The 15,780-nt window shown below is 41.0% G+C and overlaps 1 protein-coding gene across 1 annotated transcript; it reads right to left on the bottom strand.

The window, feature by feature from the left end:
• Nucleotides 1-481: 481 nt before the first annotated feature.
• On the bottom strand, nucleotides 482-8,029 carry LOC139435624 (zinc finger and SCAN domain-containing protein 5B-like). Its single transcript, XM_071206356.1, has 2 exons — nucleotides 7,732-8,029; nucleotides 482-1,453 (listed from the first exon to the last, which is right to left on the bottom strand). Exons 1-2 carry the CDS (start codon nucleotides 7,979-7,981, stop codon nucleotides 606-608), a joined length of 1,098 nt encoding a protein of 365 aa, XP_071062457.1. The 5' UTR covers nucleotides 7,982-8,029; the 3' UTR covers nucleotides 482-605.
• Nucleotides 8,030-15,780: the final 7,751 nt, after the last annotated feature.

Genomic DNA, 15,780 nt, shown 5'->3' with positions numbered 1-15,780 from the left:
GTCTTGCTTTTAGTGCAGACACCCAAGCAGGTTGTCACAGAGAAAGGGAAGAAACAAGTGGGTTCAGTAACATCTGCTGAAAGAGGAGAGCTCGTCACTGTGGCCTGTGCAGTGAACGCCACTGGAAATGCAGTCCCACCCATGTTCATGTTCCCGCTTCAAGGACAGCCTCCTCAATGGATCACCAGCAGGTTCCATTGGTCATTGTACAAAGTCTGGATGGATTGTTTGAGAGATTAAAATGATCTGTTTTACTTCAATTATCAATGGCACAATTTACCCCAGTGTATTGTCTCTAATGAACCAAGGTCGGTCGGTGACCACACACACACACACACACACACACACACACACACACACACACACACACACACACACACACACACACACACACACACACACACACACACACACACACACACACACACACACACACACACACACACACACACACACACACACACACACACACACACACACACACACACACACACACAGCTGACGACCAACACACTTGTGTCTTTTGAGACAATGACATTTAAATATTTTGTCACAAACATTGCAGCTCTATTTTTCCTCTCCTGTGTGGACTCTCATGTGTGTCTTTAAATTTGCACTCCGTGAAATGTTTTTGTACAGACTGAGCAGCTGTGTGGTTTCTCTCCTGTGTGGATTCTCATGTGTCGTTTTACATCTTTTTTCATTGCAAAATATTTCTTACAGACGGAGCAGCTGAATGGTTTCTCTCCTGTGTGGACTCTCATGTGTGCCTTTAAATGATCACTCCGTGAAAAAGCTTTCTTACAGACTGAGCAGCTGAATGGTTTCTCTCCTGTGTGTACTCTCATGTGTGCCTTTAAATTTCCACTCTGTGAAAAAGCTTTTTTACAGACTGAGCAGCTTAATGGTTTATTTTCAGCACTATGTCGTGGATCACTGACAGATTCATGTCTATTTTTCAGTGAGTTTGAACCTGATGCAGGTTCTCTGGTCTCTTTCCAATCAGCACTGTCTTCAGTGTCAGGTTCAGAAGAGTCTTCAGTGTCAGGTTTAGAAGAGTCTCCAGTGTCAGGTTCAGAATAGTCTCCAGTGTCGTCCTCAGTCTTTGGTTGTAAACTGCTCTCTGGATCTGCGTTCCTGGCTGGTTCTGGTCCTCGACAGTCATCTCCATCAGCTTCTGTTTCCATGTGTTCAGGTTGTCTTGGATGAGGCTGTGAGGACTGAGGTTTCTCTTTATCATCTTCATTCTTCACAGGGTCAGGAGTAAAAGTGGACTTGGTGATATCAGCCTCCTCCAGATCCTGAAGCTGTTCTCCCTCCTGATTGATCCCGAGTTCCTCCTGTTCCTGCTTAATGTGTGGGGGGGGCACTGGGTCCTCTTGGTCCAGACTGGTGCTCCACTCCTGCTGGCCAGGGTGAAGTTCTTCTTTAACCACCACCAGCAGCTGGACATCTGCAGGAAACAGGAAACACACAGTCAGAATAAACTGTTAAGTGTTAGCATTTAAAATATAATCACCATTAAAATGGGAGACATTTTGCAGCCCTAATTAATGCCTTTGTTTTTATATTTTCACATTATCTTTCTTAGTCCCACCTATTGTGTATTTTTTTGTTCACCTTATGTAGCCCAGCCCCTTTCCACTTCCAATGTTTTCTTCTGGCGTAGCACTAGCTGCAATGTAAACAATGAATTGTATTTGGGATCGTTCACAGATACACTACGCCTACAGTATAGAATTAAAACACTCGGTTACAAATAAAAATCCTGCATTCAAACCTTATTTAAGTAAAAGTATGCAAGTATTAACAGAACATTTTACGGCAACTTCTTATGTAAAAGTAATGATGGTGCAGTAAAATGTTCCCTGTCAGTGTTCAATGTATGAGGTTTCTTGATTATTTTGTATGTTGCATTTTAATGCTGTTCATGTTCAAAGTTGCGCTTGTATAAATGATTATAGATGAGGGAAGCTGCTAAATATTAAAATGTGTGTTTTTTATATACAGTACCAGTCAAAAGTTTGGACACCTTCTCATTCAATGGTTTTTGTTTATTTTAATTTGTTTCTACTGAAGACATCAAAACTATGAAAGAACACATATGGAATAATCTAGTTAACAAAAAAGTGTTAAAATTTTTTTTATTTTAGATTCTTCAAAGTAGCCACCTTTTGCCTTGATGACAGCGTTGCACACTCTTGGCTTCTCTCAGTCAGCTTCATGAGGTAGACACCTGGAATGGTTTTGTCACAAGTTAGACATATGTTGTTTGTTTGGTTCATCTTAACTCTCCTGTAATTTCAGATCCCAGCTTCCTCCAGGCCCTTGCAATCAGCTCACTTCCCTCACCTGGTCTTCCCAGCCCTTCCCCTCACCTGTTACTCATTCCCTCATCACCCCTATACCACCTCACTATCACTTGTCCTTTGCCAGATTGTCTTGTCTTTTCCGCCAAGCTCTCCAGTGTGTGTTATTCTCTAGCCTAGATTCTTGACCTGCCCGGTTTGTGACCCCTGTCTGCCTTTATTCAGATCTCGAGTTCCTGCCTGCTCCCTGTCTGGTTTTGGTTGCCTCTCTGACGGATTTCCTGGTTTTGACCCTGCCTGTCCCTGACCTGAATAAACTGAACATTGCTAAAAACTGGTTGTATCCGAGTCGTGCTATTGGGTTCTGATCTGTACCTGTGATCGTGACAGATTTTCAATTAACACCTGTGCCTTGTCAAGAGTCAATGTGTGGAATTACTTGCCTTCTTAATGTGTTTGAGACCATCAGTTGTGTTGTGCAGAGGTAGAGTTAGTGCACAGTGGAAAGCCCTATTTGACTGCTGTTGTAATCCATATTACAGCAAGAACGACTCAACGAAATCAGGTATAAAGCAATTGAAACATTTGTTTCACAAAGATATAACATGGAAATCATTTAATGATTTAAGAGCAGAATATGACATTTCAAAATATGGATTTTTATTTGTTATGGATTCAGATACCTTCAAATCAGGAACGTGATCCAATCAATTATTAAAAGCAATAAATTGAGATTGGGATTGTTGGAAGAGGAGGAGATATTGATGTCATCGAGCACGATCAAAGGTAAAATTAGAGAATTTAATGCAGTTTTTTCTAAAAGAGCTCAGTCATCCTTTCCAATTTTAAAAAAGATCTGGGAAAAGGACTTAGGGACACAGATCGATGAAATTACTTGGCTGAATAGTTGTGAAAGAACACTTTTCCATTCACAAGCAATAAAATCAAAGAAGCAAACTTTAAATTTCTCAACAAATTTCCTCACACCCATAAAGATGCATACAATTTCCAAAGAAAACTCTCCAAATTGTCCGAGATGTAAAGTAAAAGAAAGAACATTTATGCATCTGTTTTGGGACTGTGATCTCTTGAAACATTTCTGGGATTCGATTCATGCTCTCACAAAAGCCGTTTTAGGCATCGAAATGAGCCAAAATCCATGTTTTTTCCTGTTAAATGACATGCCAAACTTTAAACTGACCCCAAACATTACAGAATACTAATCACAATAACATAACACATACAACAGTGCCACAGTCCAACTTTTAAAGGAAACCCCCCCCCATTTAAAAACAGTTATTGTTGAGAAAAACAAGCATATCTGCCTTCTCAGGGATACCGGGAAGAAATGTTTGAACATTTTAAAGTAAAATGCTTCAATCTGGTGCACTTTGAGCAGAATTACTAGAGACTAGATCTAGGGGGTACAACTCTAAACACCCATATGAAAAAGATCATCCCCTCCCAGAGCTATCAGCGCAGCGCCTCCACAGATCTGGTGCCCTAGGCGAACATCTATAATGCCAGTGCGACGGGCCGGCCCTGGTCCCAGGTTACGCCGGCTGTAGGAAGTGTAGCTACATTTCCCGCCCCGCCACAGTCATACAGTAGGCTACGGAGAGCAGCGAGAAACATTTCCTCAGGCATCGAAAAACGGAACCGAAATTCACATTTCTAAATGATGCCGTTGGAATCGAAATGTTGGAACCGGTTTTCGGTACCCAACCCTACTTGCAGTCTTAGTGTCGCCAACTCGTTTATAACATGCAAAAAGACAAACAAATTTGTCTATGGTCGGTGTGTTTTCGATCTTTCCAATCCAGACGGGATCTCTCTCACCCCTGTCTGTGTGCGAGGGGGCGGGGCAGTTTACACATAATCGGCTGCTACATGCAGCAAAACACGGCGGGGATGGCGGAGAGAAGCACTCCAAGGTGTGGTTAAATGTTTCCCCGTCTTGAGGTGGACAATGCTCGTTGCCAAGAGTGTTTAGCATGTAAGGGCGGTAATACGAGCAATTTGTCTAAACATTTAGCAAAAGTGCACCACATTCAGACGGAGGAATGCACCGGGTTCCACTGTCTTTCTAGTAGCTCTGTAGCCCCATCTACGAGTAACGTTTCCACATCAGGTGTTATGTATGCTAGCAGCAACAGACAGAGTTAACTCAATTATATAAACATGGGTTAGAACAATGATTAGAGGTAACAGTTATTTATTTTGTTAAAGTTTCAGCTATTCTGTTTACAGTTGTCATCAGATTATTTAATAAGATTTGTTAAAACATTGTTGTTTCTTTTCATGTGAAATATTATTTATTTAATTTAAACAAAAAGCAATGTTAATTTTGTTCACAATTTGTTAAGTGTATTTTTGAATCAAGTATTCATCTTTATTGTCTTCATTGTTAGTTTCCACATGCCTAAAACAACCTCAAGCTAAATCTAAAAGTTGATGGCTAAATAAGAGCGTTTGAGAAATTGTGCAAGGCATACAGTAATAGTCGATTAATCGTTTAATTAATCGATAGATTAATCAATTATCAAATTTGTCGTTTGTTGCAGCCCTATTGTAGTTATCCCATGTATAAATAAAATGTGTTATTCAGCAACCCTTGCAATTTGAGATTTTATTTTTGGTTGGTAGACCTCGGTGAGCTGGTCATTTCAAAAGTAGCTCACCAGCCAAAAAAGTGTGGGCACCCCTGATCTATTACAAGCACTTTTGTTCATGTGTAAAAAAAGAAAATATAAAATTATAGTTGGATCTTTGTATCTTATTATTATTAGCAGGGAAAATGTAATGTTTTTACAACAATATACAATTAATCCCACCAATATAGATGGGTTGGGGGGTGTCCCGCAAATATTTCCAATTACCCAAGGGGGGCCCCGACTGAAAAAGTTGGAAAAAAACTCTGGGTCCTACGGCCCGTGGTGTGGCTGGCTCGGGTTCCCTCCTGTTTGTTTCTTTTGGCCAGTCCTCCAGACCTCTTTTCGTTTGCCGGATTGCTTATGTGAGTAAACGGCTGTACTTCAATAAATGATCGTTATCAAGTACTGGTTTTTGCGTGTATTATTTTATGTTGCGGGTCTCCCCACGAGCCACTACCACAGAGTAGAGGGTGGGTCGTAACAATAGACACGTCTTTTCTGTGTTAGAGTGTTACTCGCTACAGGGTCTACTTTGAGGGTTTGTGACTTTGCAGACCGTTTGCAGAAAAAGCTACATAACACACAAGGGGACGGGTAATAACAGGAAAAGCATGACATGGGACCTTTAACATCCACTGTTCAGAGGAGACAGCGTGAATTAGGCCTTCATGGTTCAATTGCTGCAAATATCCACTACTGAGGATGAACAACAAGAAGAAGAGAATTGTTTGGGCCAAGAAACACAAGGATTGGACAATAGACCAGTGGAAATCTGTACTTTGGTCTGATCGGTCCAAATTAGAGATTTTTGGTTCCAACCTCCGTGTCTTTGTGAGACGCACAGAAGGTGAGCGGATGGTTTACGCATGAGTGGTTCCCACTGTGAAGCCTGGAGGAGGAGGTGAGATAGTGGTGGTGGGGGGGGGGCTTTGCTGGTGTCACTGTTGGTGATGTATTCAGAATTCAAGGCACCCTTAACCAGCATGGCTACTACAGCCTTCTGCAGTAGCCAGCAACATTTTACATTTTTGTTTACTAGATAATTCCATATGTGTTCTTTTATAGTTTTGATGTCTTCAGTATAAATCTAAAAAGTAGAACCAATTTAAATAAATAAAAATCTTCGAATGAGAAGATGTGTCCAAACTTTTGACTGCGTCTAATACTAGTGTATATCTCTCTCAAAATATATATATAGTATATATATATATATATATTAATGCTGTCAAAATTATCGCGTTAACGGCGGTAATTCACTTTTTTAATTAATTGCGTTAAAATATTTAACGCATTTTCAGAATGGCCCGCCCCATACATCCCACCGGTGGCAGCGCCAGGGTATGGCTGGGGTAGGCTACACAGATACCAAGAAATGGCTTAGCCCCACCATGAAAAATGATGTTAAAGTAAGCAAAATAAAGTCCGCCAACTCGCGCCGAGAATTGCACAGACAGCAGTTAGTAAGATTGATTTCAGTAGCCACTTGTCTGGAAATACCGAAGACCAGAAACAGTTTTGAAAACTTTTGTCACGTAGTGATCGTCTTCTCAATAGAACATCTTTGATGTCTTCTGGCCAATCAGAATCAAGATAACGGTGTGGTGTTGTTGCAGGAAGTCCCGACGGAGAATAATTGTGCTGTAGTACAGGGGTGCACATAACTGGTACGCAGGTTATGTGCGTAATCTGAAATGCGTACCGTCACTTGTGTCACAAAGCGCATTTGCGTACCGACATACTTGTGAAGCATTTCCAGAAGGCGGTTAGATCACCGGACGACAGAGTCGGTCTCCGTGTGCACAGACAGGGCTGCTGTTAACGTCAGTCTGTACAACGGAATTGTGCCAAAACTACGCCAACCGGCTGCGGTGGGAGACTCCCCTCTGTGGTCACGAAGTACTCCACTAGCCCCCCAGTCCCCCCCCCCGTCGACTTTCCTGAAGTACTCCCCCGTTGATAGAAATGTTTGATAGGTATGTGGGCTGTCTTTCATTTTGACACACAGAAAAATGTTATAAACGTACACACAGAATATATTATAAATACATGTTGGCAATAATTGATTGATGAGATTTTACATTTATTTATATTAATGTTTTAATTACTTAATGACCTTTGTACTAGTTCTCCTATTCTTTATCAAGGCAAGGCAAGTTTATTTATATAGCACCTTTCAACACAAGGCAATTCAAGGTGCTTTACAAAAATGAATGACATTCAGACAAAGGCATTTAAAAACAGTCATTAAAGTAAAATCAAGTAACATTTTAGATGTGTTTAATTTATTATTGAACATATGTATTCATTGATTTCTGTATTAATTATTCTCCCGCAATTTGAATTAATCCAAAGTATTTATTTGTATTGGCTTTTACACATTTAAAAATAAAAAGGTGAATAAAGAAGCACATTAAAACTAAAGTATCAATGTATGTCACATTTAACTAGTGCTTACACAAATGGCATATTATTCAATGTATGTGTTTTTATAAATATACGTATTTTGGTAGGTTTGCTCTTCCGTAATACATTTTAATTATTATAATAAAGTACATGTGTCTAATAATACTTACATACTTTTACTTAAATAAGATATGAATGCAGTACTTAAACTTGTAATGGAGTATTTTCACAGTGTGGGTTTGTACTTTTAATTCAGGATCTACTACCTGCAGCAAGTGCTGATAAAGGGTCTAAAGTGTTATTAATGTGATAATAAAGTGCTACTGGAGAGTGTAAAGTGTTAATTAAGGGTAAAGGGAACAGACCTGCTCTGTGTATCCGAAGCTGAGGCTGTAAAACAGCGTCCAGTAGTTTCTGGAGTCTCTTGATCTCCTCTTTGTAAAGAGATAGCTCCCCCTCGTACTCTGCTATCGTTTTTTCAAACAGAGCAAATATATCTTCAGCAGCAGCAGTGAGTCGCTGCTTCTTCAACGACAGCAGCATTTGGACTTTACTCATGTTTACTAGATCACCTTTTCCTGCAAACTCCGTTAAACACACCGTTTCTCTCTCCATCAAACTCTCAATCTGACTAGTGTTGCTAACGTGTTTCCAGCTAGCATGCTAAGCTAGCTCCTATAGTCCGAGGTAAACGCTCCAGAAAAAAGAGCACACAGTCCATTCAGAGGTGTATCCAAACACACATATGATGGATCAGTAGTGCTGGAGCTCACACACACTTTCTCAGGAACACAGAGAAAGGGAACCGTAGCGACGAGACGCTACCTCGATACAGGTTCTTCTTCTTCTCTCGGTTTTTGGCAGATTGCAAACAACTTTAAGGTGCATACCGCCACCTACTGTACAAGAGTGTGTATCACCATATCATTACATTACATTACATTACATTGCATTTAGCTGACGCTTTTATCCAAAGCGACTTACAATAAATACATTCGACCAGGAAGACACAACCTTAAAGAAAACAGAATCATATAAGAACATCAGGTTTCAAAGAGCCAATCGTTTCAAGTGCTACTCAACTGGCTTTAGATAAACCAGTCCTTTATTAGTATATAAGTGCTCTGTTAGCAGTTCTTTGTTAGTCATTCTATCGCTCGAAGTGGAGTCGAAAGAGATGAGTTTTCAGTCTGCGCCGGAAGGTGTGTAAGCTATCTGCTGTCCTGATTTCAATGGGGAGCTTATTCCACCATTTTGGAGCCAGGATAGCAAACCCACGTGTTTTTGCTGATGGGAACTTGGGTCCCCCTCGCAGCGAGGGTGCAGCGAGTCGTTTGGCTGATGCAGAGCGTAGAGCACGCGCTGGGGTGTACGGTTTAACCATGTCCTGGATGTAGGAAGGGCCAGATCCATTCGCAGCATGGTACGCAAGTACCAGTATCATCCTATCATCACCCTTTGATCATCACTTGTGGAATTATACCAGGGCCGAATTCACCATATACATTGGGGGGGGACACACATCCCCCCCGATATTCAGATACACTCAAAATGTCCCCCCCAATAAATAGCAAAAATAACAAAAACATGTTTTAATTAAAATAAAATTGCTATTCTATGACTTTTTTATTTTGGTTATTTGTAGACTTCAGGTCAGTTATGTTTTAATTTGCCCTCCTCTTTTCTAGTTAGCCCTAAAGTAATCTATATTATTTTTATTTCATAATGTTAATGAACCCTCCGGTTTAGCTTCTTTGTGTAAGTAACTTGTAGTTCTGATGTTAAAACCGAACTTTTCAGGAATAGTAGCTAACTAGCTGTGGGCTAGCTGGTTTCAGTTGCAAGCCAGGGTTTGGCGGGCTAGTGTCAGCTATGTGGAAAATGACAGTGTTGTTTTGGATGCAATCCAATACATATTTATTCATGTGGATTATTTCTATTTTATTTTGTCATTTGTAGAGTGTGGAAAGATTTAAAACTGTGATGTGTGACAACTATGGAATACCAAAGGTGCCAGAATTAATTTCATAATCGTCAGAAGCATTTCAAAGGTACTCACATGCAGGAGGGTTGCAGTGTGCACCATAGCTCGCGCTGGGTTTAGAACGCTCAGAATTGCGAACAAACATGTTTAATTATCTTATATCCAGCGCTGCTGACCCGGATTCATCACATCAGCAACTGCAGATCGCCGAGGTCAAGCTGTAAGCATGAGCAAGAGGAAGGGTGGCAGTGACATTAGACATTGGGCAGCCGTAGAAAAGAAAAAAAGTAAGTTAAGAAGGTGGTAGAAGAGTATCCTGAATTGAATTCAAGACTACTGCAGGTGCAGCTGGCCATGTTTGGGGCTAATTACACCTATGAAACAAGCTTTGATGTTGCTAGCATTATTCGGGAAATGGTGCCAGAGGTGAGAGGTCTCTTCGGTCAGGTAGAAGCTTTAGTAAGGCTTCTGTTGGTCGTCCCTGCCTCTTCTGCCGAGGCTGAGAGGAGTCTTAGTGCCCTGAGGAGGCTTAAGACATGGCTTAGATCATCGATGAGTCAAACAAGGCTGAATAATGTGGCCATATCTCATGTGCACCAGAAGAAACTGGACAGACTGGACCTTGAAGGAATATGCCAGTCTTTTATCAGTGCCAACGATAAGCGCAACAAGGCTTTTGGGTCCTTTGCTTGAGGGTTGGGCTTTTTGAGCGGGTGTCTGGGAGGAAGTTGGGGGTCTTTTGATTTTGATTGAGCGGCAAGCAGCTAGTGTGAGTCGTGACTGTAAAACAAAAGGGCAATAAAGTGTTCCTGTTTCTACTGAAATTGCGTGGCACAGACCTTTCTATGGATTGAAATGCTTTAATATGATTATGGTTATAGTCAGGGGTGCACATAACTTGTTTGCCCTGGTTCTCAAAGGAGCACCTGGAGATGTTGCTTGGTGCTTATCCTTAAAATGAAATAAACCGTAACTTTTGAGGGGGTCTTGACTTTATTTGCCAGACACACGGGACTGAACACACAGAGGTGAACACAGAACACACATGCAGAGGTGAACACAGGACAACATTAGCACGACCAGTAATCCTACAAGCTGTCATCACCCTCCTGACTGTTCTCCTCACTGTCTTCCTCTCTGTTCTCCTGACTGTTCTCCTGACTGTTCTCCTGACTGTTCTCCTGACTGTTCTCCTCACTGTTCTCCTGACTGTTCTCCTGACTGTTCTCCTCACTGTCTTCCTCTCTGTTCTCCTCACTGTTCTCCTGACTGTTCTCCTGACTGTTCTCCTGACTGTTCTCCTGACTGTTCTCCTCACTGTCTTCCTCTCTGTTCTCCTCACTGTTCTCCTGACTGTTCTCCTCACTGTTCTCCTGACTGTTCTTCTCACTGTTCTCCTGACTGTTCTCCTGACTGTTCTCCTCACTGTTCTCCTGACTGTTCTCCTCACTGTTCTCCTGACTGTTCTCCTCACTGTCTTCCTCTCTGTCAGACATGATGATGTAGGCCTACTTCTTTCTCTCTGGTTGAAGTCACCAGCTGGTTTTGGGTCGAAAGTCTCTGTTTTCATCTTAGACAAGTGGATGTAATCAAATAAGTATGTGAACATAACCAATAACCTACCATAGCCAATAACAAATGAATGTAACTTATTTTATTTGTGTTGTTCATTCATATCTTATTTTACCTTAAAGGTGAGGTAGGTAAGTTTCAGAAACCGTCTCGAGTGCACTAAAATTTGAAAGTACACAGCCGAAAAGAATCCGCCCCTTCCTTCAGACTTCCTTACAGAGCACCTCCTCCAACACACATGAACGCGTACATGACTTAGGTTGGCTATATAGTTCAGGGGAATTGTAAACCATACAAAACAGATAATTACCTGTCCAAGAGAAAAAGAGCGACCACGGCGTCAGATTTCAACTCGGTGTGTATGGGGGTTATTCCCTATCTTTATTCAAGAGCGTGGTATTTAAATTTGAGAGCATACTTTATTGATTTCCTTCAATCAAACCCTGTCATCACACCAAAGACAAACCAAAGAGTAACCGCCCTTACGGGACGCTGTAATAAGTAAAGCGAACGCACCCGCAAGGACACCTGGCCTCCTATTGGTTGAGGGATTTTGACAGGATTGTTGCACAAAAGTTTAGAGCGCGCACAGAATAAATCTGTAAGCAGCAATATATCTGAGTGCAAGCGTACAGTTTGAGCAGAAGCATAGCAAATCTAAGTGCATGCAGGCACTCTTTAGTGCGAGGACAGGGTTTGAGGGAAATAAATACATAAAGTATGCTCTGAAATTTAAATACCACGCTCTTGAATAAAGATAGGAAATAATCCCCATGTGTTCCATCAGTAGTCGCCATCATTGAAAAGCAACTCCGATATTGACTCTGGTTTGAATTCTCCTAGTTTCCACTTTGTTTTTGTTCCTAATTTGCTCCGTTACATTATTTCTTTTACCACCAGATGTTGAACCTAACTCTGCCATGGTGAAAGTGGCCGCCTGTTGCTGGCGAGTCATTGAAGTACTGCTGCAATGCACGCCCAATGATGGCACGCCCAATGAGGGCACGAGATACATTTGTGCGTGCACGAGATGGAAGGCTGACAGACAGGGCGGCAATCCAATCCGTTTAGCCTCTGGCTTCCCTTGGCATGGCCCTGACCAATCACAGGTTGGTGTGGTGGTCAATGTAATAATGTAACCAGATGAGTGATTACAGCACCCGGTATCATTTTACACTAATTTGTATCATACAGATGCAGGACTTACACACGCCTGTTATCTAACCGACAGGTCCGCACGCACTCTCCAGCCCAAACTCTAATAAGCATTCATTCACAAACTAAATCAGGAGACCTTTAACGTTTTACGTCCGATTCGCTCCTTTTTTCCTCTCTGTACACAGCTCCAGTTTGGGCATCGGCATGTCATCAGATTGTATTTGTTGTTGCTGCTGTAGCGGAAGTTTAGTACAATTATTTTTGATTAAAAACTCCAAATCTCCACCATCCATAATTGCACTTGCTTCAGTTGCTTGCTACTTTCAAACGGCGGTGTGAGTGATGCAGTGACGCTATCTATCTTCTATTGATTAGATTTATGATTCGAAAATTATAAAAGTAGGGTAGACATGTGGATATTATCCGACTTAACAAAACGTCCATTTATCTAACAGGTTCGTTTTCCACTGACCTTATTTCGAGCTATTTTCCTAAATCCTATGGAGAAATCCCATTGCTTTTTTGTCGAGGGAAACCAAGCGCAGCTTACTTCCGGGTTTTAGGACGCGTCACTGCAACACTAAGTTGATGCGATTTGATTGGATTGTGAGGCAAGGGAAGCCAGCCGCCTTTGGCTTCCCTTGGCATGGCCCTGACTAATCACAGGTTGGCAGGCGCATGACGTGAGCCTTGTCTGATTGGTCAATCCCTCCATTTTTTTTCACCAATTTCGGCTGGCCTCCTCTCGCAACAGAGAGTGCAATCTACTGTTTCACCATAACATCTAGAGGGGCGCTGTTTCACTCTTTGTAAAATACTCGGGGAAGAGACGGGCCGGCAGCAACACACAACAAAGAATTTCCGAAACTAAACTAAGTGTTTTTATTTATTTTTATTTATAACTACAATCCGAAAAAACAGGTGAAGCCTGGCTTCCCTTGGCCTCCAGGAGAAAACGCCACTGCCATTTTCTTTCACCAAGGGAAGCCAATTTCGGCTAGCCTCCTCTCGCAACAGTGAGTGCATTCTACTGTTTCACCATAACATCTAGAGGGGCGCTGTTTCACTCTTTGTAAAATACTCAATGACAATGAGAGATGGCCGGCAGCAACACACAGCACAGAATAATTACTGAAACTAAACAAAGTGTTTTTATTTATTTATTAAAATTCTAACTACAATCCGGAAAAACAGCGGAAGCCTGGCTTCCATTGGCCTCCAGGAGCAACACGTTCTCACTCGCAACCCGTCACATATTGACGGACGGTCAGGGCCCCTCCCCGTCACTCTATTACGTACAGGGTACCCCTTGGAAGTCAGTTTTCAACGGGCAGGGCGTCCCATTGACTTGCATAGAGTTCCCTGAACGTTGGTAATAGAGGAGTTGGGATCGGCGAAATGCTCTCCGCAGATCCATTCTCACAGCGTTTATCAACCTTTTTCTTACTCAATATCAAGTCACACTTATTGTTTTTACTTCTTTATTTTAATTGAATAATGTAGGACTTTTGTTGCCGTCAGTTATGGGGAGAGTAGGGGCTCAGAATACTGAAATCTGTATTGTTTCATCGTTTTTTCCTTCTAATTTTGTATTCTTTTCAAAACCACACACTGTTATTTACTTAACAATAACACATAATTATCCTTGTGTTTATTTATTTGTTTGATTAATAAACACAAGTTGGAGTCCATCAAGACCGAGGGTCGGAGCAGCTCATAGTAGTTGCTTTAGAGAATTGTACACCCGGAAGTAAGTACTCTCTCTGCTTCGCTTGACAAAACCCGTGATAGTCCTCAAGCTCTGTGATTGGATGTTTGAGTGTGCGCCGAGGGTTACGCCGAGTGTCGAACAACACTTTGAAATGGGATGGAACCACGGCAAACTGTCCAAAACTGGATTTGAACGGGTCCACCCCGTCCCCCCCTCCGTCCCCAGAACTACACATGCTGGCTATTGTGTGTTTTGCAACATGCTCTATGGCATGTCTCTATTGGGAATTGTAGTTTTAAAAGACGTTTTCGTATTTCCCATAATAATAAGGTGCCAGTATTAAACTGTGTACATCCCTGGAGGTTTAGGGGATAGGAAACACTCAAATATAAAACATATAATTAATAAATGGGTGAAAATTGCTTGTGTCCATAATGGGCAGCATTAATATACCCACATGACAGCTAAGCTCAGAAGAGCTTTATTTAACAGCTGGTCTTATGTCTGTGACCCCTCCTGTTGTTAATTGATAAGCCTGAAACATGCACTTGTCAAGGTTCACAGGCAAATATGGATTAGCCATCGATCATCTTACATTACATTACATTGCATTTAGCTGACGCTTTCATCCAAAGCGACTTACAATAAGTGCTTTCGACCAACAAGATACAAACTTGAAGAAAACAGAATCATATAAGTACATCAGGTTTCATAGAGCTAAAACATTTCAAGTGCTACTCAACTGGCTTTAGATAAGCCAGTCCTTTATTAGTATATAAGTGCTTTGTTAGTAATTATATCGCTCGAAGTCGAAAGAGACAAGATATACTTTATTGATCCTAAGTTGGAAACATTTGCGTTACATTAGCATGTGTAACAGTTGTAAATATGCAGTGGTGTTTATTTGTAAATCATTTAGTATAATCACACAAATTCTGTGTTTTATATTTAATAATTCTGTGTTCTTTATTTATTGATTTATTGTTCAATACCTGACAAGGTCGGAGATGAAAAACCTGGGTCGCAGGTTCCTCAACAGTGCATTACAAGACATCTATCAATATGTGTCTATACCTCCACCATTAAACTGTCATATTCTGCACATTTCTTATACTATCTACATACATCTTATAAGAGTATAATACATATGTATAATATCAGTTAAAATAAGTGCTTAAACATACAGTAGTTAACATTGCAGGAAAGCAATATATTAGTACTTTGTCAGGCTTAATATGTATACCTCCAAAGCTTTTTTCTCATTCAAAATAAGACCTTAACCTAAAGTATTCTTTATTGTTTAAATAAAGCCTTATTAGTTTGTCTTTCTGTGTCTCCTATTAATATCTAATAATAAAAACAATACATTTCAATAACGTGCTTTAACCACCAGGTGTCCCTTTCTATCAGCTGTGCACCGTTATGGTGTAGCCTACATATACCAATATACCTATTGGATCAAATATAAAAGTCATCCGAATTAGTATTGATACTGCAAGGAGACGTATTGTGTGAAGAGAAATTGAAGATTTTGTTTGATTGCTGATATATTTATGATCCACGTCACATATTCAGTTTCGGCGGCAGTTATTCCTGTTTGTCTGGAAGTCTTCTCACCAGGGCTCCATAAATAGCAAACTACGGCAGATATGTAATATTCAATGTAGTCGAACCGTGTATTACAATGCCGTTATGTGTTGACCTTCAAAGAGGAAGTCCGGTTAACTATAATGTCCGTGCGCAACAATACTCCAACCCATAGATCCGCGGGTGAATAATAATCACCACATTACACACATCCCTTCACATTTAAATTTACATTAAAGTATTTCGTGAGGCTTTCTAAAATGTTTTTGAATATAATTAGGGTTGTAGTTGAAGAGTTTGTAAATTATTGCGTTGCGCAATCGCACAACGGCACGCCCATTAATTGCACAACCACACACATGGATTAACATTGATTTAATACATTAATGTAGCCTTTGTTTC

This window comes from Pseudochaenichthys georgianus, chromosome 17 (genome assembly GCF_902827115.2).
Source record: "Pseudochaenichthys georgianus chromosome 17, fPseGeo1.2, whole genome shotgun sequence".
Classification (NCBI taxonomy): Eukaryota; Metazoa; Chordata; class Actinopteri; order Perciformes; family Channichthyidae; genus Pseudochaenichthys; species Pseudochaenichthys georgianus.
The sequence above is the reverse complement of the archived record's forward strand: the minus strand, read 5'-3'. Positions and strand labels throughout refer to the sequence as shown.